The 27,399-nt window shown below is 35.4% G+C and overlaps 1 protein-coding gene across 5 annotated transcripts; it reads right to left on the bottom strand.

Moving 5' to 3' along the window:
* Window positions 1–1,801: 1,801 nt before the first annotated feature.
* LOC126809720 (coiled-coil domain-containing protein 181) lies at window positions 1,802–27,081 on the bottom strand. 5 transcript variants are annotated; one of them, XR_008786064.1, is made up of 8 exons: window positions 18,754–18,881; window positions 16,238–16,380; window positions 15,570–15,726; window positions 14,456–15,297; window positions 11,792–11,848; window positions 6,593–6,744; window positions 3,301–6,121; window positions 1,802–3,140 (listed from the first exon to the last, which is right to left on the bottom strand). XR_008786064.1 is itself a non-coding variant. In XM_050534467.2 (7 exons), exons 2-7 carry the CDS (start codon window positions 16,364–16,366, stop codon window positions 5,959–5,961), a joined length of 1,500 nt encoding a protein of 499 aa, XP_050390424.2. In that variant the 5' UTR covers window positions 16,367–16,380; window positions 26,955–27,081; the 3' UTR covers window positions 1,802–5,958. The 5 variants fall into 5 exon arrangements, 3 of the variants coding, with proteins under 3 accessions (XP_050390424.2, XP_055954808.1, XP_055954809.1); XR_008786063.1 differs by having other exon boundaries at window positions 1,802–3,259; XM_050534467.2 differs by lacking the exon at window positions 18,754–18,881 and adding an exon at window positions 26,955–27,081 and having other exon boundaries at window positions 1,802–6,121.
* Window positions 27,082–27,399: the final 318 nt, after the last annotated feature.

Genomic DNA, 27,399 nt, shown 5'->3' on the forward strand with positions numbered 1-27,399 from the left:
AGGAAAGGGGTGTGGGGCCCACAAGACTCCTTGTTTCCGATAATGTAACACTCGTAGTTTCTTGTCAAATGATGAATGTTGCCACTGCCTCACTTCCATTCTATTTTCAGCATTATACTCGACATTAAGTAGCTGACAATGTATAAAATTCCCGCTTAACATCCATTAAACACAACCTAGGTAATTTCGGGACTAACATATGCTTCAATTTCATTTCAATAATTTGCTTGCACGTAAGGGTCTTTGGCAGTGGGTAGAATACTTAAACACAATGGTTAGAAAATTGTACAATTTTTTTAATATTGGGTACTCCAGTGGCGGCGCCAAGCGGGGGGGTTGTCCCGCCATTAATCTGGTCTGCCCTCTGTTTGCCCCCCTTGCGTAGTCTGCTGAGTGATTTCTTATAAGGCCATCCTGCTGTAAACCTACCATAATCAATAACATGTGAATTACTTGAAAAGTGCTTTATACCCTCCTCAAAGCTTTTGGGTATAGGTTCAAAGCGGCGAGAATATGCATTCACTTGAAACACTCAATCCGTTCGTTTGACACCTCCCTCTCTGTTTGGATAAGCTGGTGATTTGGCGACGAACAGTATCTGGTCAACTCTATTTATCTTGACGACCAGTACCTGAAAATACTGCCAGACTGCATTTCCGGGAGTCTATTTCTCAAAATATTGTGGCGAAAATACTCATTCACTTTCACTCACTCCCTACGTTTGCCACGATAAACCAGTGATTTGGTGACAGGCGGTATCTGGAAGCTCTATTTATCTCGACGATCAGTGCCTGAAATACTGCCAGATACTGCATTTTGGGCAGTCTACTTTTCAAATTTTCGTTCATTTGACACTTTCCTCTCTGGGGTAGGATAGACTAGTGATCAGGCGACAGCTCTATTTATCTCGACGATCGGTGACTGACTGAATACTGTCAGACAGCATTTCCGGCAGTCTATTTTCAAAATTTTCTGGTCAGATCTATTTTTCTCCACGATTGGTGACTTACTGAATACTGTCAGACAGCATTTCCGGCAGTCTATTTTTCAAAATTGTCTGGGGGAAGTCCTCCGTAACGACTCCCTACTGTGGCGCTCGTGAGTGGGTTTCGTTGAGGTTCGCAAGCTATGAATTCAGGGCCTAGGGATCGAAATGAAATTAAATTCAGCAAATTGAAACTGACAGGGTTTCTTTTAAGTGCACATTGTTCCATTCCAATTCTCAGTTTTACAATGAAAATGGTAAACCAAGCTGGAAATCCTGAGAATGTTTTGGACCCACATTGGGATGTAACCCTGGACCTTCTTGTAGAGCCACCATGGCCCCCTCTAGCCCCTAAGAATTTTGGAATTTTTCGGTGCATATGCCTCTGAAAAATGGGGCTCACTGTGGCTAAGTGGATAAGACGTTAGCTCGCTAGCCTGCACTGCACTGGCCGAGAAAGTTCATCCAGATTTCCCGGCGTGGTTCCCCCTTGTCAGTGATGCACGACGGAGGGCCTGACAAGGATAGCTGTCTAGTCGTTCGGATGGGACGAAAAACTGAGGTCCTGTGTTCACATTGGCGTGCACGTAAAAGATCCCTAGACAGTTGGAATTCGATATAAGAGTAGGCCTTAGTGCAGCTATCCGGGCAAGATTTTTTTTAGGTGATTTGGATGTTAAAATAAAAATTATTTCTGGGACAAGGCATTTAAATTTTGCAGATTTGATCACATTATGCTGTAAAAATGGCTTAATTTCTATTTCCCATTGATAAATCAATAAATGCTGGGATATTAAATCTGATAAAACCAAGTACTCTAATAGAATGTATTTATTGTTTAAACTGACTCAACAGATATTATCACAGTATAGTATATATACTTCATTGGACGGATTCTTATTTATATATAAATATTATACTTTGACAATTATATAAAATAGAATATATACACTTGAACCTCGCTATAACCATTCAGATATATTTGCCCTTCTCATCAGTGTATTTAATATCATCACTTTAAGCTTGTTATTCATTTCTGTAACAATGGCCAGAAACAATTGTCACATGTAGAACTGACGTTGGACAACCCCAAAAAATGCTCTTAATTTTCACTACAAAAAAAGTTTCTAGTGCATCATTGAGGTTTAAAATAAAGTATCTATTATAGCATGCTTCAGTTGAATGACACTGTGGTTTTATACCTAAAGATTTCCCTGCAATAACTCATTCGGTTTCGCAGAGGTATTGCAAAGACTAATATAGCTCTGTAAAAGATAACTGCTTTATCATGTGACGTCACATCACGCGGTGTCAAACATTGGCGCGTTTTACTCACTTTATATACCCATTTACACTAAATAGCAAATATTATTTACCTACATATACTTGAAACACCTTTATTTATTTTTCTAATGCTTAAAAAAAAATGTTCTAGAATTTAATTTGCAGAAGGAAAAAAGTTAATATTGGGGGCTCATTAAGCCCCATCGATGTCATCTCTATCAGTGAATGGAGCGGACAAGTGAAAATTCTTTGCTGATCAGTATGGCATTAACTATGCATTAAATAGTGAAAGTTATTACAGTGAGGTCCCAGTGTATTTAAGAGAATATTTAACATTTATAGATAGATATATACAATGTCATGATCATAAAAAATGGTTTAATATATACTTACATATATACTCTTCAAAAAAAGTAGGGGATATTGAAATGCAATTAAGACAAATGATTAAGACAAAAATCAAAAACTTCCATTTTCACTTTTGACAGTGTATCTCTTTGCGAATGAAATGGGGCTGTCAAATAAGGCGCCCATATGAACTGTTTATGTTCATGTGTAGGCAATTGGCCTGTTATTAACATACACTGGTTACCTCTAATAAAAACAGCAGTGCATTTCCGAAGTTTTGTATCCTTTCTGAATATCCCCTATTTTTTTTGAAGAGTATATTTTAATAAATATCACAGATAACTCACATTATAGTAAGCATACACAATATTACATTCACTTTATTTCACAGTACAAGAATTTACCCCTAAATAATTTGACTGTAAACCACACTATTAACTCACATTTATCGTCAGGCTACCCCTGTCACACTGAATAAAACCTTGTATGATGCTAGAAGATACCCCCTCACACAGAATAAAATCTTGTATGATGCTATCGGTACCCTCCCACTGAATAAAATCTTGTATGATGGTATCGGTACCCTCCCACTGAATAAAATCTTGTATGATGGTATCAATACCCCGTCACACTGAATAAAATCTTGTATGATGCTATCCATACCCCCTCACACTGAATAAAACCTTGTATGATGCTATCGGTACCCTCCCACTGAATAAAACCTTTTATGATGCTAGAAGATAGAGAACCTTTATATTGATATAAACATGTTCATCTTTCAACATTTTTAATATCATTTTCTTCAATTAGTCATTAAAGATACATTATGTAAGATTTAGATAAAGAGCTGACCATTCTTGCTACAATAGTTCAAAAATAGATAATGTAAAATGAAAATTTCATTCAAATTACTTCATTCTGAGCCAAGTTATCACTGTTTGTAGTTTTGACAAGATGTGTGCATTGTGGTAACCAGTGCACTGGTATTTTGAGACTTAGCCTCTCTTTCCCATTTTTACATTAAATTTTTACATGGCGAACCGTTTTAATCTAGTTAAAATCTCGAGTATCCGATGCCATCGAGAGTTGATTATGGTCTTGTTTTGTTAATAAATGTCTAATTAATAATTTATATAACATTTCAGGCCTAAAAAAAAGACGTGCAATAGGCAGATTTACCTCTTGCATGATGTATGTTTAATGGAAATTTCTTGATGTGGAATACAGTATTTAATTAATTAAGTTATTTTGATTAGAAAATAATCACCAACTGATTTAGGCACTACATTTATACCGGTATATAAAAATAAAAATAAAAGAAATGAAGGATTCATCTTGCACTGTTTAATATGGGTGTATAAAATACCGATAGTAAAAGTTGAATTTGATTTGTTTCGACAACAGAGATGTGCATTTTTATTAACAAAACTATTTAGAAAATAATTAAATGCAACAACGTATGTATTCATTTAATAATTGAATTAAATGTCTAAAAAAATATAAATTAAATTTAATTCTGGTTTCCAAGAAAAGTTCAAGGAATAACCAACCTGTCTCAAATAATCATACTTAATATTGTCTTAATATGGCGAAATTATTCAAAATGGTATAAAGGGATATTGCCAGATTTGAGCATTATGTAAGATTTAGAGAGAGAGAGAAATGGGGTTTAACGTCCACTCGACACAAACTAGGTCATTTCGGGACAAACACATGGTTTAATTTTATTTCAATAATTCGCTTGTGCGTAGGGGTCTTTAGCAGTGGGAGGAAACCGGAGGACCCGGAGAAAACCCACGAGGTTGGACAGCTGGTCCTTCTGATTATTGATAGTTCAAAAATAGATAATGAAATATGAATGTATTGAAAATTTCAGTCAAAATATTTTAGTCTGAGCAAGGTTATGAGTCACAACGAGGTGCACCTATTTTTATATTACGGACGAATTTGAATATTTTGTTTACACGTGATTTTTGTATGTGGTCTAAAAACTGCCATCTTAAATAACGATAAGAGTTATGTCCCTTTATTTTTGGTCAAAATGTCCGACAAGAAAATTTTTGAAATCCCATCACTGGTTATGACTGTTTGAAGATGCAATGTAGATTGTTTATTATTGTAGCAACGGGACTTGACAACTGAGACTAAGTCTTGATTATCCATTTTATCATTAAATTTTTAAATCTTGCAGGTGTTCTAATCCATTTAAAACTCTGCTATGGTCTACAGAGTTGATTATAGGCTCTTCATATGAATAAATGTCTAAATAATAGTTAATGTAACATTTGAAGCCAGAAAATACACCTGCAATAGGCATATTTAGCTCTTACATAATGCATTTTTAAAAAATCCCAATTAAATATGTAAAAATGCTCAATGCATATCTCCCTATCCCGTAAATTTGGTTTCAAAATATAAATTCCTTCAAAAATTATTGGCAAAAGAATTAATTTATATCATTTGGTTGCCAATTTGTAATTTGACTTGTTTGAAATCAGGGCTGTCTGGATAATTGAAGCTATGTGTTACTCACATTAACTCATCCTCCATTATAAAGACATCTGGGTCATGCTCACAGAAATCTTGTATGTGTACATAACCCTCAACAGGAATAAGGATGAAACATGCAACTGCTATATTTTGAAGTGCTATTATTCTGGTAATGACAACTCGTAAAGTCAGTTATTGACTCTATAAAGTCGGTCACTGACTATATAAAGACAGTTACTGGTCAGATACTGACCCTATAAAGACAGTTACTGACTCCATAAAATCAGTTACTGATTCCATAGAGTCAGTTGCTGACTCCATAAAGTCAGTTGCTGACTCCATAAAGTCAGTTGCTGACTCCATAAAGACAGTTACCGACTCCATAGAGACAGTTACCGACTCCATAAAGTCAGTTGCCGACTCCATAAAGTCAGTTGCCAACTCCATAAAGACAGTTACCGACTCCATAAAGTCAGTTACTGACTCCATAAAGTCAGTTACTGACTCCATAAAGACAGTTACGGACTTCATAAAGTCAGTTACTGACTCCATAAAGACAGTTACAGACTTCATAAAGTCAGTTACCGACTCTATAAAGACAGTTACGGACTCCATAAAGTCAGTTAATGACTCCATAAAATCAGTTACTGACTTCCTAAAGTCAGTTATTGACTCCTAGCACACTGCATGCACTAATTAAACATCTGTAATATCTGGTAATATCCCTTTAAATTAAGACAAACATAGGCTATATTTAGAATGTTTACATAAAAACTCAATGAATTTCACAAATTGTCATATTGTTAACAAATCAATGAGTTTGATATTTAAAAACATAATTTTGAAAACATTTAATAATTAAAATCAACATATTTATAAGATTGAGATTGTTGAATGGCACGAGCTAAAGCCTGCGATTTCCGCGATTTCCTTGCAGATAATCTGAGATAGCGTATTTTTTGACGTTCAACATTTTTCTTCCGACGGATTTCAGCATTCTTCTTTCGTAACCACCTGCAATAATATGACATTATTTAATACATAAAACTTTATTATTACTAGATGTATATATAGAGTGAAATGGGGTTTAACATCCACTCGACATTTCAGGGCTAACATATGGTTAAATTTTATTTCGATAATTTGCTTGCGCGTAGGGGTCTTTAGCAGTGGGAAGAAACCGGAGGACCCGGAAAAAACCCACAAGATTGGACAGGAGACTCTACTCCTTGTCAAGTACAACCGGGGATTCAAAACCACGCCAGTCGACTCAATGACAGACCTTATGATACAGTGCACACGTGCTAAGCATTCGGTTATTTGGCCATCCAATCCCCTCATAGGTAGTCAACCCCACATCTTGTCACATACAAGTATGGGCTTGAAACCACGTCACTTGACTCAATTACAAACCTTATGATCTAAAGGGCATGTGCTAGACCATTCGGCAAACCAACCCCCTGAATGGAAGAGAGATAAATTCACCTTTTAAATGATTTTTCACATTCTTCACGATTATGGAGTACTAGCCCTTCCTTCATTTCCTGATCCTGCCTTTTCTTTAATAATTTTTCAGTTTTATGTTGATTTTCCTTGTTTTTCATCCAACTTTTGAATATTTTCTCATTTAGTTCTCTCTGTAAAACAATAGAATAAGAGCATATTGAGTTGTTTGGGCTAATGAAGACGGGCATACGCCACGTGGTGTGCTATGAAGGAAATTTTGCCTGGACAGCAGCGCTAGGGCCTACTCTTATATCTAATTCGAACTGTCAACTGTTAAAGAGTTCATTTACGTGCACAGAGAACCTTATCAGGCCCTCCATCCTGCATCACTGAAAGGAAACCACGCTGGAAAATCCTGACCAACTTTAAGAGCAAACCCGAGACCTCCCAGCTAGCGAGCAAGTGTCTTACTCACTGAGCCACTGCGACTCCCACTACAGTTTGGATGTTAAAGATCAGAAAACTACAGGACCTGAATAACAATTTATGTTCGTTTTTACCTGAAATACATCTCAAACTAGAAGTATAATGGATAATTTGAATGACCCATTTCACCCTCAGTTCCCCTTTTTTGGCTTCTTAATGATATATTTTTAAGCCAATCAAAAAACAAATCTTACATTGGCTTTGTTAGAAAGAGGACATTGAATGACTTAATATTTATCATTTGTGCATTCACCAGTTTCTAAAATGAACAATGAGAAAGACAAAAATAACTGATAATTTTTTTTTAGCGAAAATTCAGAAAGTTTCGAGGTTTTTTAATGTAGAACACAATCTAATAGCCACATGAAAGAAGTGAGACAGTCATTTATATCAGGTACATGAAAGAATTGAGACAGCCATTTTTTTGATATTTATATCAGGATAATCTACACCTTATTGCTGTTTTAAAATGGCAAATATTTCACTTTATGATGAAGTGGATTAAAGATATATACCTTTTGCGGAACCACAAAGGTGATGAAATGTTGTAAAAGAAGAATAGGATAATTTGAAAGAATGATGAAGGAGGTTCTACTCCCCTCAGTAACACTTCCACAGAGAGAGAGAGAGAGAGAGAGTAATGTCCACTCAACACAAACTAGGTCATTCTGAGACTAACATATGGTTCAATTTTATTTTAATAATTCGGTTGCGCGTAGGGGTCTTTAGCAGTGGAAGGAAACCAGAGGACCTGCAGGAAACCGATGGGGTTGGCCAGACGACCCTATTCCTTATACTCCTTATCACGTACAACCGGGGAATCGAAACCACGCCAGTTGACTCAATTACAGACCTTATGATACAACCCCCAGTGCTGACCATACGACCATCCAACCCCTGGTACTTTTTGAAGCGAGAAAATTAAATGCAGTTAGGTGTGTATACGGATACATGAAACTCAAAATATTAAAATTCATAAAACATAACCATTTTATTGTTTTCAGAATTTGTTAAAATTTTCCTTTTAAATTTTCTAAAACTAGTTCACAAAAGAGACAGCTACCTGAATCTCACATATAAATTAGAAGTGTTATCGGGTATTCCAGAAATATATAATCTTATTCTACCTTGTTGATTCATTAACAATAACTACATTGAACACAGGTTACTTGATTTAAAATGTCAAATGTCAAATCTGAATATAATCAGGGCCAGCAGATGAACCTTGTATTATGGGGTGGGGGTGGGGGCAGGGCTGAATTCAGAAAAAAAAGGATGGGGTCCAGTGTTACATGTTTCACTTTGGCTCCAAGATCCTGTACTGAATATTATGATGGTGATTGTGATATAATATGGTTGGAATTCAAACCATTAAACTATTGACCTTCTGACATTTTATAATCCTCCAAGAACTTCATCAGCAGTAATGTTTAACACTAGTAATTAAAGGGACAGTCCTGCTTTTTAATACAGCACGAAAATTTAAGGAAAAATTATTTTCTATTTATATATATATACAGTTCTACATAACATACATGTAGATCATGTCTAAATTTTTATTAAGGCTTTAACACATTTTAATATCATATTAAGACTGGCCTCTACTTTTTGGAAATATTACTTTCCTCATGACAATGTTTTAAATCGATCATTTTATAAATGTCTTATTTCAAACTGCACTGTAGGAGCAGAAATTAAATCATTGGAGGAATTTTCCAAAACGACCTTGAATCTTGAATGCCTATTTTAAACTATTTCAATGTCGCCACTAAGTTAATTTTATAGCTGTTGATAAAAAAAGAACAGACTATCCCTTTAATTCTCTGTGTTATTTTTGTTATCAATAATGTAATACTGATAAATGTCTTCCGTTATCGATCGATGATAGAATAATTAACAATAGCTTATAGATTCAATATAAAACCCACGTTCATTAATAAACTTCTAATTATGATCAATAACTTTATCAGAAACAATAAAAGAGAGAGAGAGAGAAATGGGGTTTAATGTCCACTCGACACAAACTAGGTCATTTCGAGACTGCGTAGGTTTTTTTAGCAGTGGGAAGAAACAGGAAAAAAACCCACGAGGTTGGTCATGCGACTCTACTCCTCGTCACGTACAACCGGGGAATCGAAACCATGCCAGTTGACTCAATGACAGACCTTGTGGCCGTATTGTTAGCGCATGCGCTTTGTATCATAAGGTCTGTCATTGAGTCAACTGGTGTGGTTTCGATTCCCCAGTTATACGTGACAAGTAGGGTCGCCTGTCCAACCCTATGGGTTCTCTGGTTTCCTCCGATTTGTTTTCTCGTAAAAATGCCTAACCAGTACAATAGGATAACTTCATGATGACATGTATGAAATTCACATAATAAAACAACAAAACTAATTTACTTAAAGTAATTGCCCTACTCAACCAGTATGGTTACTGCCAATCCCTGCCACAAAGAAAAGAACAAATACATTGAAATCATTGAAGAGAATGAGAAATGTAACTTGTACATGTATAGTCTTGGTCACCCAGAACCTCCTACCCTTCAATGTACATGTACATACTATAGCACCTGGGTCAGTTGTCAACAATTGGCAAAATTTACTGGATAATCACATAAAAAAACAACTCCCGCTTATGCATGGGCAAAGGAACTTTTTTCTTTTTTTTTTAATAAAAGTCAAGTAATTAGAATTAATAATCCTTGAAGAGAGAAATTTTACAACGTTGGGGATTGTTTTAGGACTAGTTACCTCCCTTAGATTTTGTTCATGATAATATAAAAGACTGGATAATCTAGCCAATGATCTACTTATTCTCAAATGATAGAGACTAGCAGATCTTTAGCTTTAATTAAAGGAAATACACTTGTTAAAGATGCATTATGTAAGATTTAGATAAAAAAGTTAGATGGTCTAGTTAAAAAATTTCAGTCAAATTACTTGTCTCTGAGCGAAGTTATCAGGCTTTGAAGTGTTCACAAGCTTCTTTCTAATTCAAATCTCTATTCAAACTCCCCCCCCCCCCACATGTATCTCTATGTCCCCACCTTCCTCTTAATTTTTCTTTTCTTTTTCTTCTTTTATTTGATTTTCTTTATATCCTATTTAATACCCTTTGTTCATACCACCATTAACTAAAACCCTAATATAGATAATCATTCTTATTTGATGACATTGCCAGCTGATCTTTAAAATCATATTCATATCATCCTTTTCTGGAATCAGTTTATTAATAAGCATTAAGTTGTTTATTACTGTATCCAATCTATTCATATTATTCCCTTCATGGTTGTGTATAAGAATTTTAAATCAATACTTTTAAAATAAAATCTGGGACTGTCCCTTTAAGAAATCATCACCATTCCTGTCTTCTACTTAAGGACAAAAATAAATTATTAGTGAGAAATTTCAGTTAGATTGTCCAGTTATTTCATTAATTATACATGTTATCACAACACTGATGTGTGAGAAAAGATATTCTGGTATTTTATGGAGTGGAATATATGACATAATTCTAACTCTTATACCAGTTAATATACTTTTTACTTACATATAGTAAATTAGCTAGTTACACCTGTAAAAATTCTAATTTATTTTATAAATATCATTTGCGTATCATTCAGGGCCGGTTATTGTCAAATAAAATTTGAATCAGCATAAAGAGTGCTTTGTTGTTTTATTGCATCTTGTTACATTTTATGGCATTTCAAAAAATGTATGAATCTAAACTGTCTACAATCTTCTTTATTTAATAAAAACAAATATGAAGGTTGATTAAAAGTAATAATGGAAATAGAATCCAATACAAATTCAAACTATAGTACAATATTTAAGGAACAAGTTGTATGAATTAGCATTTTTAAGAGTAAGAATTATCTAACGTAATAGTAACAAGTCATATGAATTAGCATTTTTTAGCAGTTAGAATTATGGTGTGAATTCCACTCCATATTATCTAACGTTATAGTAACAAGTCATATGATTTAGCAATTTTAAGAGTAAGAATTATGGTGTGATTTCCACTCCATATTATCTAACGTAATAGTAACAAGTCATATGATTTAGCAATTTTAAGAGTAAGAATTATGGTGTGAATTCCACTCCATATTATCTAAAGTAATAGTATATTTGTACATGTTCGTTTAATTTTAGACAGTGCAGTACTGTATACAAACCAGCCAAATTCAAATATATTTTAAGTAACAACAGTATTGTACTAAGCTAAATTCAAATACATTCAGTTAGGACTGAGACAGTTACAACACGGTTACATCAGGAATGTTCAAATTAAATCACTTATGGGTCACTTGGTAAGATATTAGGCTTTCCAAGAATATCTTGAAAGGTAAAAATAATTCAGAGAAGATTTCCAATATTGAGTAGGATATCAATATTCTGCAGGTGGGTTAGGCAAGCCTGGAAATAAGGCACCTGTCACAGAAACAAGCCTGGAAATAAGGCACCTGTCACAGAAACAAGCCTGGAAATAAGGCACCTGTCACTGACATTGTTAGGCACAGATTCAGGCTTTGTCAGGCACAAAATCTCTGGTGCCTATCATTTTGTCCAGCACTGGTTTGACTTTTTTTTATTGATATTATAAATACATGACTGGCACGAGGTTGAAAATGTCAGGTACTATTTCATTAGTGCCTGACATTTTGTCAGGTATATGTACATCTTAAACCTTTATTTCCAGGCCTGGGGTTAGGGAGAGAGTGTGATAAAGAGATTAACTTTAATGTATAAGTACCTGTTCAGGTGATTCATTAGATTCCAAAGATGATTGCTGCAATTCTCCAGTTTTTTTCTAAGATATAAAAGGCGCAATTTAAAAAAAAATATTTACTTGCTTATTTTTTGTTTTGTCAGCCATTTTTTTTTTTCTCTATAAAGTGAAGTATTTGACTTAATATGTTAATATAAATTAAATATATGTGAACAATCTTTTCTCCATATTTATATGTGAATTTCTGTCTAAAGTCATGAAATTAAAAAAAGAAACAAAAAAAACCCCAACCTCCAAAGTAGAATAAATGGACAAAAACTAACATAATACAAAAAGGAACCAATCACCAATGAATTATTTTAAAAAGAAATGTGCTAGATAGAAAGGGCATTTAGTAAGTGTGAAAGAATATAATTAATGTGCTTTTAAAAAACATCAAGAAGGAAAACAAACAAATCTCTTAAATAAATCACTTAAACATACATTATGCAAGGGCTAAATCTGCCTATTGCAGGTCTTTCTTTAGGCCTTAAATGTTATCTAAATTATTAATTAGACATTAATTAACTTATCCAGACCATAATCAACTCTTGATGGCATCGGGTTTCTCCGATATTAAATAGATTAGAACAGTTCAGTCATATGGAGGAGCGAGACTAAGCCTCAAACAACTAGTACTGTGTGTGAAATTATTGCACAAGTCAAAGTTTTCAAAGGCAATTATCTTCGCTCGCAATAAAGTAATTTGAATGAAGTTTTCAAATTATTCATTTTACATCATCTATTTTCGAACTATTATAGCAACAATGACTAGCTCTTTATCTAAATCTTACATAATGTATCTTTAAATAAGAAATGGGACGGGATACACTTGTTGCACCTGAATTCATAAATTTAACATGCAGTTTGTGTAACGGGAGCTTGATGTCAGTATAAAATGTCTAATTATTTATGTGCTTAGAAGTCTTACATTAACTAGTATAGAGTGACCTTGGCATTCTGCCACAAAATAATACTAATTGCACATAACAAAACAAGTTTGTACTTGTTCGATCTTATTACCTAAAATGATGAAAGTCCAATAAACTGAACTAAACTAGATGTGATACAATCCTCCCTTTATCAACAATGATTATAAAGAAGCTGAAATGCGACAACAGGATGGATGATAAACAAGACTACTATTACTAATAAAAACTATGCCACAACAGGATGGATGATAAACAAGACTAGTACTACTAATAAAAACTATGCGACAACAGGATGGATGATAAACAAGACTACTATTACTAATAAAAACTATGCCACAACAGGATGGATGATAAACAAGACTACTAATAAAAACATAAAAGACTATTCCAAAGACACAATAAAAACTAAAAAATGAAATAACTAATTATTAATCAGTAAATCAAACTCTTCATTCTCAAACAATAGATATGGGGAAAGTGGTCATTTGTTTTTGGTTTTTTTGTTGGTTTTTTTTTTCCATTTTGTAAAGAAAAGACTGGGTCTTAAAAAACTAGATTTCAAAATGACAAGACAATTTCAAAAATTCTGTTAAGACATGGTCGTTAAGCCAGCTTTAAATACAAAGGTGAGTCAAAAACCCCAGCTCGCTACCAGTCTTTATTTTCCAACGTGGCTTATCTTTGCTATCTCAACAAGCTGACTTATAATGCCTGGCTTCAGACAGCTTTTATAAAACATGCACATTTTACCTGCTACGAATCGGGCTAATGAAGAAGGGCATATGCCATACCGTGTGCTATGAGGGTAATTTTGCCCGGACAGTGGCACTACAGTCAACTCTTATATCAAATTCCAACTGTCAAGGGATCTTTTACGTGTACGCCAATGTGTACACGGGACCTCGCTTTTTTTGTCCCATCCGAACGACTAGACAGCTGTCCTTGTCATCATCACTGACTAGGGGGAACCACACAGGAAAATCTGGATGCACTTTCTCAAACACCCGACCTCCAGGCTAATGAGCCAGCGTCTTACCCACTTAGCCACCGTGATCCCCTTTGAAGGATATATGCATGCATAATTTAATTAACTATAACTATATGAACATGTTGTTTACTTTTAAAATGTTTAATGTCAGCTTCCACAGAAGGTCGCAGACAAGTTGTCTCATTTTTATTATCTTAGCGCACGCATCTTTCCTGTGGAATGAAACCGGAGTAAAGCCATGAGGTTGAAAAGGCGCTCCTATCTCCAAGTCACATACGGTCACACCAGGGATCGAAACTACAACTGCACGCAGGAGGTGACCGCCAGCTAGAGGTCGAAACATGACACTCTAGACCACTAGGCCATCCCAACACCCCCAATCAAGCTGGTTTCACTTATAGCAACCCAGTCATTTTAAAACTAATTTATATTATACAGCCATTTGAATAACATTATAGTGTAATAAATTTAACAGCCATAGCCATTTTTTTAACTATTGTCTGAGCCATGGAATTATCTGATAAGTGCAATTTTGCAAGAGATAACTTTTTAGGCGTTGGAATATTTAATAATATAATGCGTTTTATTTCACCTGAGGTAATTTCGAACATATGTAAGTTTTTAACAGCCATAATTAATTTATTCATGCAAGACGAAAACTCATGGCTCAGACAGTCAGCCTCCACCAAAACCAAGAACCAAAAGTTTTTGTTTTAAAAAAAACAATACCTTATCCTCTTTTACTTCAGCTTTCTTCTTTTCCTTTTCTTCTAACTTCCGTTTCTGATCTTCTTCTTTCTTCTTATTCAACCATGATTGAAAAATTCCATCTAGTTCCTTTTGTTTTTCCTCTTCGTTTCTCTTCTTGTTTTCCAAATCTTGTCGTTTTTTATCTTCCTGCTGTTTAGCATATTGTCGAAACTGACTCTTTTCTTCATCCGTCATAGCGTATGGTGAACGATAATCAAAATTTTCCAACGGAGAAGAATTATTTAATGGAATTGCAGCCGATCTGGGACGGGGTGGGGATGATGAAGGACGGACATTTCTTCGTGTATTATTATTGGCAGTTGAAGGCCTGGGTTTTGCGGGTGGGGAGGGCTGTTTTTTTGTACTGTGAATATTAGAGTTGTTCGAATTTACCGATTTCGTTTTGTTAAATGTTGTTGTTGTGGTTTTAGTTGGTTTCTTAGCAACAGGTGACGTTTCAACAGCATCATATAACTGACGTTCCTCTGATGTCATCTCTGTAGAGTGTAGCACTTCAAATTTTCCATCTCTTTCCACTACAAATTTCTTTTCGTTTTTTTTAGTATTAGCGTTCTTATTATTGTCCTCTTCAGATTTATTCTCCTTCACAGGAGCACTAAATGAAACACTAGATTTGCCCTTTTTAGCTTCACCCTCGTCATCACTAAAATCTGGTGGGGGAGCCACTAAATCTACAAGATTGTCTTTAAAATTAACCCGCACATCCCTGTGACTATTTTCTAGAGGTGTTGGATCTTTAGCTAATTCAGCATTTAACTGAAGAAGTCTTTCTTTTACATTATATTCTGGTGGATCTTCCTCTGAAATGGCAAAACAAAAAAAAATAGATTACAAATTGGGACAGAGTATTATTTGAGAGAGAGAGAGAGAGAGAAATGGGGTTTCACGTCCACTCGACACAAACTAGGTCATTTCGGGACTAACATATGGTTCAATTTTATTTCAATAATTCGCTTGCGCGTAGGAATCTTTTACCAGTGGGAGGGAACTGGAGAAAAAACCCACGAGGTTGGAGAAGCAATCCTACTCCTTGTCACATACAACTGGGGAATCGATGTAGATGTTGTCTTACCTCCTATAAAATCATCTTCTTCTCTTTGAGCCAACAATTCATCCATTGCTCGTTGTTGATCACTAGTAAATATATATTCATCCTCCCTTTCTTTCTCTAATTTATCGATTTCTCCTTTTTCTTTATCATTATTATTATTTATACTTGTTTCTTTTTCCTGTCATAATTCAAGAATAATCAAGTTTTAAATTCATGTATTTTGTAAAATCTTAAAACATTATGTTCACGCTGACGATTTTAGTGGTCAGCAAAAAAAAAAAAAAAATTATAAAATATCAATTTGGTACATACAAGCATGTGATCAAATCCATGACAAATGAAATGAAATAGGGTTTAATTTCTTACTGTTCTGCTCCGAACTGGGCTAATGAAGACGGGCATACGCCATACAGTGTGCTATTAGGGAAATATTTCCCAGACAGCAGCACTACGACCTACTCTTATATTGAATTCCAACTGTCAAAGGATCTTTTACGTGCACGCCTTTGTGTACGTGGGACCTCGTTTTTTCATTCCATCCGAATGACTAGCTAGACAGCTGTCCTTGTTGGGCCCTCCATCCTGCATCACTGACAGTGTCTTACCCACCGTGACCCCCCGAATCCATGACACTTATGATCTAAACCACACTTGGCGATCCAACATGCTTATTTTCAAATAAAACTTACATTGTTTTTTTGTTGTTTTTCTTCATTTTCTATAAAAGATGCCAACTCTTTTTCAAAATCATCTTCCTCTTCATCTTTCTGTTTAAAACCAGTCGAAGGTTGATATTTCTGACCAGCCACCGCTGTCATCTTTATTTCTTGCTCTGGAAAAAAGAATTTAATATTTAATTAAACTAACATTATATATTATGTCCACCTGTTTATTATCACTGACATATTTCATTAAACAATTAGTCCACAATTAACTGTTTAAAATATCCTTCATTCAAAGAATATCAACTCATTCAAAGAATATCATCTCATTCAAAGAATATCAACTCATTCAATGAATATCAACTCATTGAAAGACTATTAACTCATTGAAAGAATATCATCTCATTCAAAGAATATCGACTGATTCAAAGACTATTAACTCATTCATTAAGTCATTCAATCAAAGACTATTAACTCATTCAATGAATATCAACTCATTCAATGTATATCAACTCATTGAAAGACTATCATTCTATTCAAAGAATATCATCTTATTCAAATATATTAACTCATTCAAAGAATATGAACTCATTCAAAGTATATCAACTCATTCAAACTACTCATTCGAAGAATATCAACTTATTCAAAGAATATCATCTCATTCAAATAATATCAATTCATTCAATGTATATCATCTCATTCAAACTACTCATTCAAAGAATATTATTTCATTCAAACTACTCATTTAATATCATACCAATTTACATCCACAACAGATGATCCCAAATAATTTTAATCTATTAAAGATTTGTCATGTTTTCAAATTCTTGGCACACATCTCCATCAATGACAACTAAATACTCTAATTATAAACAAAAACAAACAAGTCAGTCACGACAACATGTCAGATTATTGATCTGTATTGATTAAATGACTACCAGGTACGCTTGTCATCTGTGTTTTGATGTCATATAATAATAATAAATTCTATGGATACAGTGACGGTTGACCGGTTTTATCCTTTCTCCAAATCTTCCAATTTTTAATATTAAACATACATTATGCAAGAGCAAAATCTGTCTATTGCAGGTCTTTCTTTAGGCCTGAATTGTTATATAAAATATCAATTAGACATTTATTAACAAAACAAGACCATAATCAACTCTCGATGGCATCAGATACACGAGATTGTAATTAGATTAGAACGGTTGGGCAAACAACTGATGTAAAAAGTGGCAAGGGTAATGATTTAATCTAAATTCTTTCAGACGCTGGCACTCAATCAAAATGTGTTCAACTGTCAAAGGAACATGACAGTGTTCACACTCTGTTTGAGGCTCTCGCTTTAAGATGAAAATGTGATTTAAAAACAGTATTACCTATGCGAGAGCGACACAAAACAACCCGATCCCTCCTGTTGGAGTCTATCAAGTAAGAGAAAATTATAAAGCTCATCTAAATGAAACTACATCTAGAATTTAATGAGGCGAAGGGTAGTTATTTGATCAATCTTGATAATTCTTCCTGTAGCCGGATCTATAGAGTTGATGTTCCAGCAGAAATAGATAATTCATAGTTAATGACGTATAGAAGATATAATCGTTAATGAATGTTAAAAAATAGAATCGTTATCTGATCAATTGTTGATAAATTACTGATAATTATCACTTACTTAACATTGGCTTTTCGACCTTAGGCTTGCCACTAGAGCTTTGATCGTTAATAAAAAAATCATTATTGTAGCCTATCGTGTGATTTGACAGAATTCAGTGAAATTGAAAATGTTTTAACTACCGATGGTAGAGGCCCTTTAAAATGATTAAACATTAATATTTCTACAGAATCTTATCGACCCCTAATTATAAAATAATTTTAGACATTGTCCTTACCTTTGGTGTGATTTGACTATATATATTGTTAAATTGAAAATGTTCCAATTGTATGTGACAATACCTATCTAAAAATTAATATTTCTACTTTATCTTCTCAGCCCCTACATGTAATTAATATAAAATAATTTTAGAATTTGTCCTTACCTTCAAAGCACTGTATAGTGTGATTTGACTATAGTCAAATCGAAAATGTTCCAAAGACAAGTGATAGCACCTATCTAAAGATTAATATTTCTACGGAATCTTCCCAGCTCTTTTAAATTCAGAATATTGAACTCATTAACTTTGTATCTACCATAATCATGACGTCGGATCGAATTTCAGACAAGTAGTTAATTAATAAGCGGAAACCTACCCCTAACAAATCCCTTCCATGATAGTAAATAATTACGATGAACAAGTTTGTGACAATTTTTGATGACACTGGGAACTCAATACAAATAATTCACTGTAGACAAACATTAATAAATAACCAATTTCAATAGTCGATCCACTATCTCACATAACACTGGTATAAATAATGAACTGGGCTGTAAATCAAATAAATTACATACTTCAAGCCATAGTCAAGACTAAAAACACACAATCTTAACTGTACAATTAGTCCATTAATTCACTACAAATATAACTTAAAGAAAACATTTTATTTACCCATTAATGATACCCAATAATAAGCACATTAGGCTACCATAGTGACCTATTGTTCTCTATAACCGCTTCTACTTTTCAAAAGGAATTATTGACATAGACAGAATACATCAATAAAGTTCTAGTCATCAGTTATTATCGTATACTGAATTTCAGGTTGAATTTGCTTTTATGTTGAACTACGGTGTATGGTTAGGAAGAGTAGAGGATGTAGAAATTAATCAATAATATTCAGCATTAGCAACAACTGTCAAACTGACATTACTTCAATTTCTTTCTTGTACAAACTTGTTCTCATGGTTGCTTAAAGCATTAACTTGTGGGCGTACATGTGTGTAGATAAAGAGAAATGGGGTTTAACGTCCACTCGATACAAACTAGGTAATTTTGGGACTAACATGTGGTTCAATTTTATTTCAATAATTCGCTTGCAAGTAGGGGTCTTTAACAGTGGGAGGAAACCGGAGGACCTGGAGAAAACCCACGAGGATGGACAGGCAATCCTACTCCTTGTGACGTACAACGGTGGAATCGAAACCATGCCAGTTGACTCAATGACAGACCTTATGATACAGCACGCACGTGCTAACCATTCATTCATCCACCCCCACCCCCAAAGACGACCGAGTTCTCATGGTTGCTTAAAGCATTAACTTTTGGTGGTAAATAAATGTAGGCCTAGACGACCGAGTTCTGATGGTTGCTCAAAGCATTAACTTGTGGTCGTACATGTATGTAGGCCTAGACAACATAGGCATAGTAAAGCCGTGGTGAGAAGAAAAGGCACAATACCTGACCCAGTGCCCTGTGCAAAATAAACATATTTCAATATTGCATTTTTTGTAGAATTCTGACCTTAAAAAAAGAGTTGACAATATAAAGATTTTTTTCTAAATGTTTCTTGGAGAGAGAGAGGGGCCTACGCCATACACTGTGCTATGAGGGAAATATTTCAAATTCCATCTGTCAGAGAGAGAGAGAGAGAGAAATGGAATTTAACCCCACTCAACACAAACTAGGTCATTTGGGGAAGAACACATGGTACAATTTTATTTGTAACATGGATGGGAAATCTTCCTTTGTTCTTTTCGTTGAATAAGCAGATTGTTTTCCATCTAGTAGATTGAGTGGAGCTTAACCGTGCAATAACTAGACATGTTCAATGTTATTGCACACTTTTGCTGGTTTACACTAGTTTTAGTAGAAATCATATAGAGAAGTGGGGTGGGTTTTCTGTGCAATAACAATAAGCATGTTGAGCAGTTTTCAATGTTACAAGTCATTTATAGCGTGCTTTATTCGTTAACAGGTTTAACCCCTCAGCCTTTGGCCTCTGGTTAAATCTGTTAATTCATGAAAGCTGTGCTATAAATACAACTTCAATCCTACTTAAAGTATAAAGAAAGAAATTCATTTACATTTTATTATTATGGTCTGTTTGATACATAATCAGAGCCAAATGAAATGAAATGGGGTTTAACGTTCTACTGCTCTGCTCTGAACTGGGCTAATGAAGACAGACATACGCCATACAGTGTGCTATGAGGGAAATTTTGCCCGGGCAGCGGTTCTACAGCCTACGGTCAAGGGATCTTTTACATGCACGCCAATATGTACACGGGACCTCGGTTTTTCGTCCCATCCGAATGACTAGACAGCTATCCCTGTCAGGCCCTCCGTCCTGCATCACTGACAAGGGGGAACCCCGCCATCAGAGCAGAACAGTAAGATGTTAAACCCCATTTCATCTGATAAAGAATTAATCGATCAAAGTAACATTTTTATAGTTAGATAAATATTTACCGAACATGATTTGTGATGTGATTTAATATTGATTCTGTATGGGGCAATGGAATCCAGCCTCAAACACAGAGCCTGAAGACTAGTACTATAGTCATGTAATGTCTGATACAACTAGTATAGTTTAAACACAAACTAGTTTAGATATAATCTTAATCAGAATGTCCCTGACAAATCGATATAATTAAACTAAGGCAAAGGTCATTTGACTAGTTGCCTAGTATTAGAATGCCCTTTTAAGCCGCGTTTACACGATATAACCAATGTCAGATGCAACATATTGGACGACCATACAATAGTTTTATTCGTTGTATGGCAACATTTGTTCCTTCTTAGTAACTGAATAAAATGGTAGCAATAGACCTCAAGGCGACTCTTCTTATCCCTGTCGTCGTGTATTTTTAATGCCGCAGGTTCCACAAAGTCCACGCTTCCTATACACAGTTATTACTAGATATGCTAATTCAGTCGCGGATAGGTTTAGATCCATTTTAGAGGACATCAAAGTACTTGAAGCGACAGAAGACGACATCTTTTCTGGTTGCCAAGTCAGATATGACGTCATATGACGTTGTCTAATATAACGCAATTTCATTGGCTATTGCATCAGTTGGTTGGATAAGAATAGAACTGATCAAATCAATACAACAAGCTGTCCATCCGACCATTTGTCTGATGAGCTCGTCGGATGCGACCAATGCATCCGAAGATTGTATGGATTGGTTGTATTGTGTAAACTTTTAAAGGTCGCTTTACTTTTTCCTTTTACTATAATAATAATAAATTATGAATTTGTTGAGTGCAATTCTTTCCAGTAAACTGCTCAAGAGTGCTTGTCATATATTTGCTTGAAAATTAATGTCTTTAACTGTGACTTAATAGTGTTCAATGTTTCGGATCTTTTGATGGCTATGAGAAGTCTGTTGCATAAAACAACTTGAAATTTTTTTGAGCACTATAAATGAACCCATCAAAAAATAAACTGAGATCTATTGAAAAAAAACAGCAATCCATATCTAAGCACTATGTTACTTCCTTTTTATCGGTATTTCAATTCTAATTTGTTTTATTGATCATAACTGCTTTCAACACTGACCACCATCAGCAAATGTTGTTTACATTGGCTACCATGGAAATAGCTACCTACAGATAAGAGAAGAAACTTGTTTTCGTATTGATCTTCGATTTTCCTTATAATATGTAAAAAATAATTTGAATATTATCGTTTGATTGTTTTTTATTTTAATAGATGCAAAACAATTTACTTATACAAGAACAAGTTTCATCAAAATAAATAGAGAAATATTATCCAGACCATGAATACCACTACAATTAACATAATTCTACCAAAGGCAATTCTGCTCTAAATTTAGTAAAGACAGAGTTATGGTCGATTTCCAAGAAGGATGTTATTGAATAATGCATTAAAAAAAGTAACAATCAATGCTGCATTTTTATCTAAAAGATTAAAACCAAAAAGTATAAATAGCCTACTCATGTTTTTAGTCTACTATGTCTAACTTTAGGCATGTGCTATCTAGTGAGAGAGAGAGAGAGAAATGGGGTTTAACGTCCACTCGACACAAACTAGGTCATTTCGGGACTAACATATGGTTCAATTTTATTTCCGTAATTCGCTTGTGCGTAGGGGTCTTTAGCAGTAAGAGGAAAGTGGAGGGCCCGGAGAAAAACCCACAAGGTTGGACAGGCGACCCTACTCCTTGTCACGTACAACCGGGGATTCGAAACCACGCCAGTTGACTCAATGACAGACTTTATGATACAGCTCGCACGTGCTGTGCAATCTAGTAATCTGGAACTTTAAATTCCTTCCACTGTTCAGAAAGAATTATAATACTGCCCAATACTTCACAAATATTGTCAAAGGTTTAAGAAATTCAATCACTGTACTGCAGTGTAGTGATCGAGGTTGACACCGATGAAATTGAATAATCTATTTGGGTCTAGGTACGTGAGACAATCACCATTGACTTGACACACTGATTATTCCAAATTTTCTCAAGAGACGACTGAAAATATGAACTAAGTGAAATAATGTTTTCCACTGCCATACTTGACGCTGACTTCATGCTGCTGTGTTTGTGTTAATTAGTTAAAAGTTAAAATAAATGTTTATTAATTTATCTCATTGTTTGAGACTAAGTTGTCATTTTGCAGTAAAATGTAATACTGACCCCTATGCTACAAATGGCCATTTATATTTTGTTTGCACAAGTATGAACAAATCAAATCACAGAATTTGATACAGATATATCCAGAATTAAAAAAAAAAAATGTTGACTATCTTTGAAGTCCAAATATTCTACTATACATAATCACTGAGAAAGCATTCAGATCTTATTTAGACACTATATATAGAAGAGAGGGAGAGAAATGGGTTTTAACGTCCACTCGACACAAACTAGGTCATTTTGGGACTAACATATGGTTTACTTAATAATTCGCTTGCGCGTAGGGATCTTTAGCAGTGGGAGGAAACCGGAGGACCCGGAGAAAACCCACAAGGTTGGACAGGCGACCCTACTCCTTGTCACGTACAGCCGGGGATTCGAAACCACGCCAGTTGACTCAATGACAGGCCGTATGATACAGTGCACGCGTGCTAACCATTCGGCCATCCAACCCCCCCATATATAGAAGACAATACATACATCTTTCAGCATGAAATTGTTCATAAAATATGAGGTAATGATCATAAGACATTTTAATGCATACTGAACCTGAGAACGAAAAAGAGAGAGACAGATCTGATTTGTTTGGATGAATGAAATAAACTTTATTACTGTCAAAACAAAGATGACCTTTCTTCTCCAAAAATAGAAATTCACACATCAATAATACTACATAATAACATAATATTGTCAAAACAAATATGACTTTTCTTCTCCAACAATAGAAAAATCCACATAATACATCAATAATACCACATAACAGATTATGGGACCTGCGATGGATCAGTGTGGTATACGCTGGCTCACTATCATGGCGGTGTTGACCGAGAAAGTTCCTCGTGATTTTCTGCATGATTTCCTCATGTCAGATGTGCAGGACAGGGGGCCTGACAATTCCTCAGCTTTCTAGTCATTAGGATGGCATGAAAAACCGAGGTCCTCCATACACATTGAAGTGCACATATAGGTCCTCAATTTTTCTCCCCTTCCAAACGACTATATGTTGTCCTTTGCTAGACTCTTCGTCCTGCACAACTGACAAGGGGAACCATGTCGAAAAATCCAGATGAGCTTTCTCGGTGAGCAAGTTGTCTTACTACAGAGATATGGTATTTTCATATTGCAGCTTACTTAAATTTTAGGCTAGTACAGTAGCAGGAATGAACAGGAACTGTCAGAGGACTTCGTCTGTGAGATACTGATCCAAAGGGAACCAGAGACAGAAGACAGTGTCGCAGTTATGGTAGCCACATCGTGTTATCATTTCTTGTGCAAGTATAGTTCGAACTCAAACCATGGACATATACTATTCAAAAAAAGTAGGGGATATTTGATTTTGGGGGCATAATACTAAAATATGCAAATGACTAAGAAAAAAGTCACTATAGAACCTAACAGAAGAAACATTTCCAGTTACATGTGACGCCCAAACGCACCAATAGCTACCGCATGGAATGCAGGTGATGCTTGGGATCATCATGGGGGTCCAACCCAAGATTTGCACGACTCTGACTTTGAATGTTACAGTCATTGTGGCATTGAATTCCAGGGTGGAAACATCAGTTTAATTGTTTTAGTGACCAGAAAACAAATTTTGATATGCGTCGGCTTACCCAAAATGAAAGGTTACGTGCCCTTGGCATGCTACAGATCGGCACAACACAGGCGGTTGTGGCGCGGACGATGAATGTTTCTCAGTCTGTCATAAGCAGGCTATGGTCCAGATACCGTGATACACAATCTGTACAGGACAGACCACGCTCAGGTCGACCAAGGGCGACAACTCAAGCCCAGGATCGATTTATCCGTACCTTGGCCTTGAGAAATCGTGTCATCACAGCAAATCAGATCAGCGCTCGTCTTCAAACAGACACTGGTGTGAGAGTGAGTAGCCAGACGATTCGGAATCGACTGCATAGGGGTCACCTTCGCTCCCGACGTCCTCGCGTGATCCCTTGTTTGAGAGATCATCACATTAAGACAAGACGTCGTTGGTGTAGGGAACATCACTTTTGCTGGAAGAACGGCTTTACATGTTGTTGCAGGGCGTGTTACAGGCCAGTACTACCGGGACAACATCTTGGCAGTCCATGTTGTGCCGTTCGCACGACGTCATGGCCGCCGTTTCATCTTCCAGGATGACAACGCAAGATGTCACAGGGCCAGGATCGTTACAGGTTACCTCCAACAACAGAACATCACCACATTACCTTGGCCAGCACTGAGTCCCGACCTCTCCCCCATCGAGCATGTCTGGGACATGCTTGGACAGAGGTTACGTCAACGTCAACAACGTCCTGCCAATGTCCAAGAACTTGCTGCTGCGTTGCAACAGGAATGGGACAATCTGGACCAAAATGACCTTAGACGTCTCATTAGGAGTATGCCACGTCGGATCAATGCTTGTTTGGCAAACAGAGGAGGATTTACCCGTTACTGACTTGGTTGTGATGCTGTGGTAACTTTGCTGTTTGACCCCGGGTATCATTTTACCCTTATAATGGTCAGTCTGTGTCTTACTTAGTCTAACGATCATTTGGAATAAATTGATGAATGTGAACTTCATTTCATTTTGTCATTTGTTTCTTCGTCAGTTTCATTAGGTGACTTTAATAACACTTAAAAATCAAATATCCCCTACTTTTTTTGAATAGTTTATAATAGAATAAGGACCCAATTTAGACCATAAATTGGACATACCATATACAGTGTTTCCGCTAGCTTAAAAAAATTACCGGTACATCGTACCGGTAGAGGTCAAAAATACTGGTCCACTCATAATTTTACCAGTCTGATGAAAATAAAATTTTACCGCTAATCATTCTTGTAAATGTATTCAAATAAATAAACCCTTCATTGAAACATGCTGTGAGAATTTGAACACATTGTGAAAATAAGCCAGCCGGATCTCGTCAAGCATTGTATTGTGAATCTCGAGAATCGCGCGTCTTTGATTGACGCTCCATATGAATTCCAGGTAGATATTAAAATAATAATTGGATCATAGATGTGATGGTTTCACAGACCAGTTGTTAGTTCAATTTAAATCTTCATTGAATATAATCCACTGATAGAACACTGAATATTCTTCGAAACAGTCATTAATAACATATTTTTCGGATAAAATCTCGGAATACCGATGACACGTGACATCGCCATCACTGGAATTAGGTCAATGAATCGGCGAAGTTAGCTTTAGTTTTAAATACTGTTTAATGATTTTTTACTTTATACTTCATGCTGACAGAAGCTTTGTTTTATAAATGTTGTCGATATTATTAAAGGCTATGACATAGTCAAAAAAAAAAAAAGATTTTAAAGAAATTTCAATTGTGGTTGTCACGTGATCATTGTGTCGTGTGTCTATCAATATCATCGTCGAATGAATAAAAACTAAAAAGGTGACAGACAAAAACTATGGTGCTAAGATAAACGATTACGCAGAGACGTATATTAAATTTTGCCGACGTAAACCAGTTTTTTCTCTGCTGGAACTACCAAAGATATAACGATATTTCTTTTGCGTTTGATACATGTATCACCACCTCCGTTAAAGGATGAAAGATTCGTCTACTTTGGCGCCATTTTGTGAAGATCATGCAGACATTGAGCAGCGATCTTCAAGACGGAAGAAACCATCATACCGAAGTTACTATAAATAGCACCACTTTTCGACACCCACGGTCAGCACAAGATTTTTGACGTGAGCTATGAATGGAAAGATAAAGTTGCAACTTGCAGTTAACTTTGTTGACGTTTATGATTTTCCGTATCATTGTTTACCGGTCCCATGGACCGCCGGGAAGATAATTTACCGGTACATGTTAAAATTTACCGGTATAAAACTGGAAAATACCGGTTATCGGAAACTCTGATATAACCATAATACCGTTAATTAATGTCCATAAAATTAAACTGGAGAGAGAGAGAGAACACTGCCCTGCTGCCGTATTTCCCTGACTGGGTAGTGTCGTAATGCAAGAGTAAATAAATAGACCTCTCCCCCTTCCAAACTCACGATGACGATATGCGAGCCAATAAACCCATGTATCAAGTGAAGTATGACGTTTGTAACTTTGTTAGGCCTACTCTTCTTATTAAGTTACTCTTCTTAGTTTCGTCTTTTCTCTTTCACTTCAGTTTACTACAAATAAATGAGGCCATCCTCAAATAAATTAAGGCCCATTAAAATAAAACAAATCAATATCTTACCGCTCTGTTACCTCCCTTCCATTTCAAATCGCATTAAATTTAATCTATTTCAATTATCTTATATTGATCATCATTTTTTTTCAACACCATCACTTCACTTCTTGTTTACGTTGGCTGCCTAGGAAATGGCTAGTGATAAAACGGCAGACATGTTTTCGTATCTTCCGTTTTCTTTTTCATAATCATAATATGGAAAACATTAGTAATGAAGTAAATGGTATTTCACGAAGCCATTATGTCGTTTCTTTTATTGTAACAAATATATTATATAAAATAGATGAAAAATGCTTTTCTTACAGAATGATACGAGAACAAGTTTCACCAATAAATGTAAATAGAGAAACATTATCCAGACCATTCGATGAATTCTAGACTAGATTGTCAAGACAGAAATAATTATTATAGAATCGGATTAACTATTTCATAAGGCCAACTTCAAATTTGG

The sequence above is a fragment of the Patella vulgata genome, chromosome 2, assembly GCF_932274485.2.
Source record: "Patella vulgata chromosome 2, xgPatVulg1.2, whole genome shotgun sequence".
In the NCBI taxonomy this organism is placed as follows: Eukaryota; Metazoa; Mollusca; class Gastropoda; family Patellidae; genus Patella; species Patella vulgata.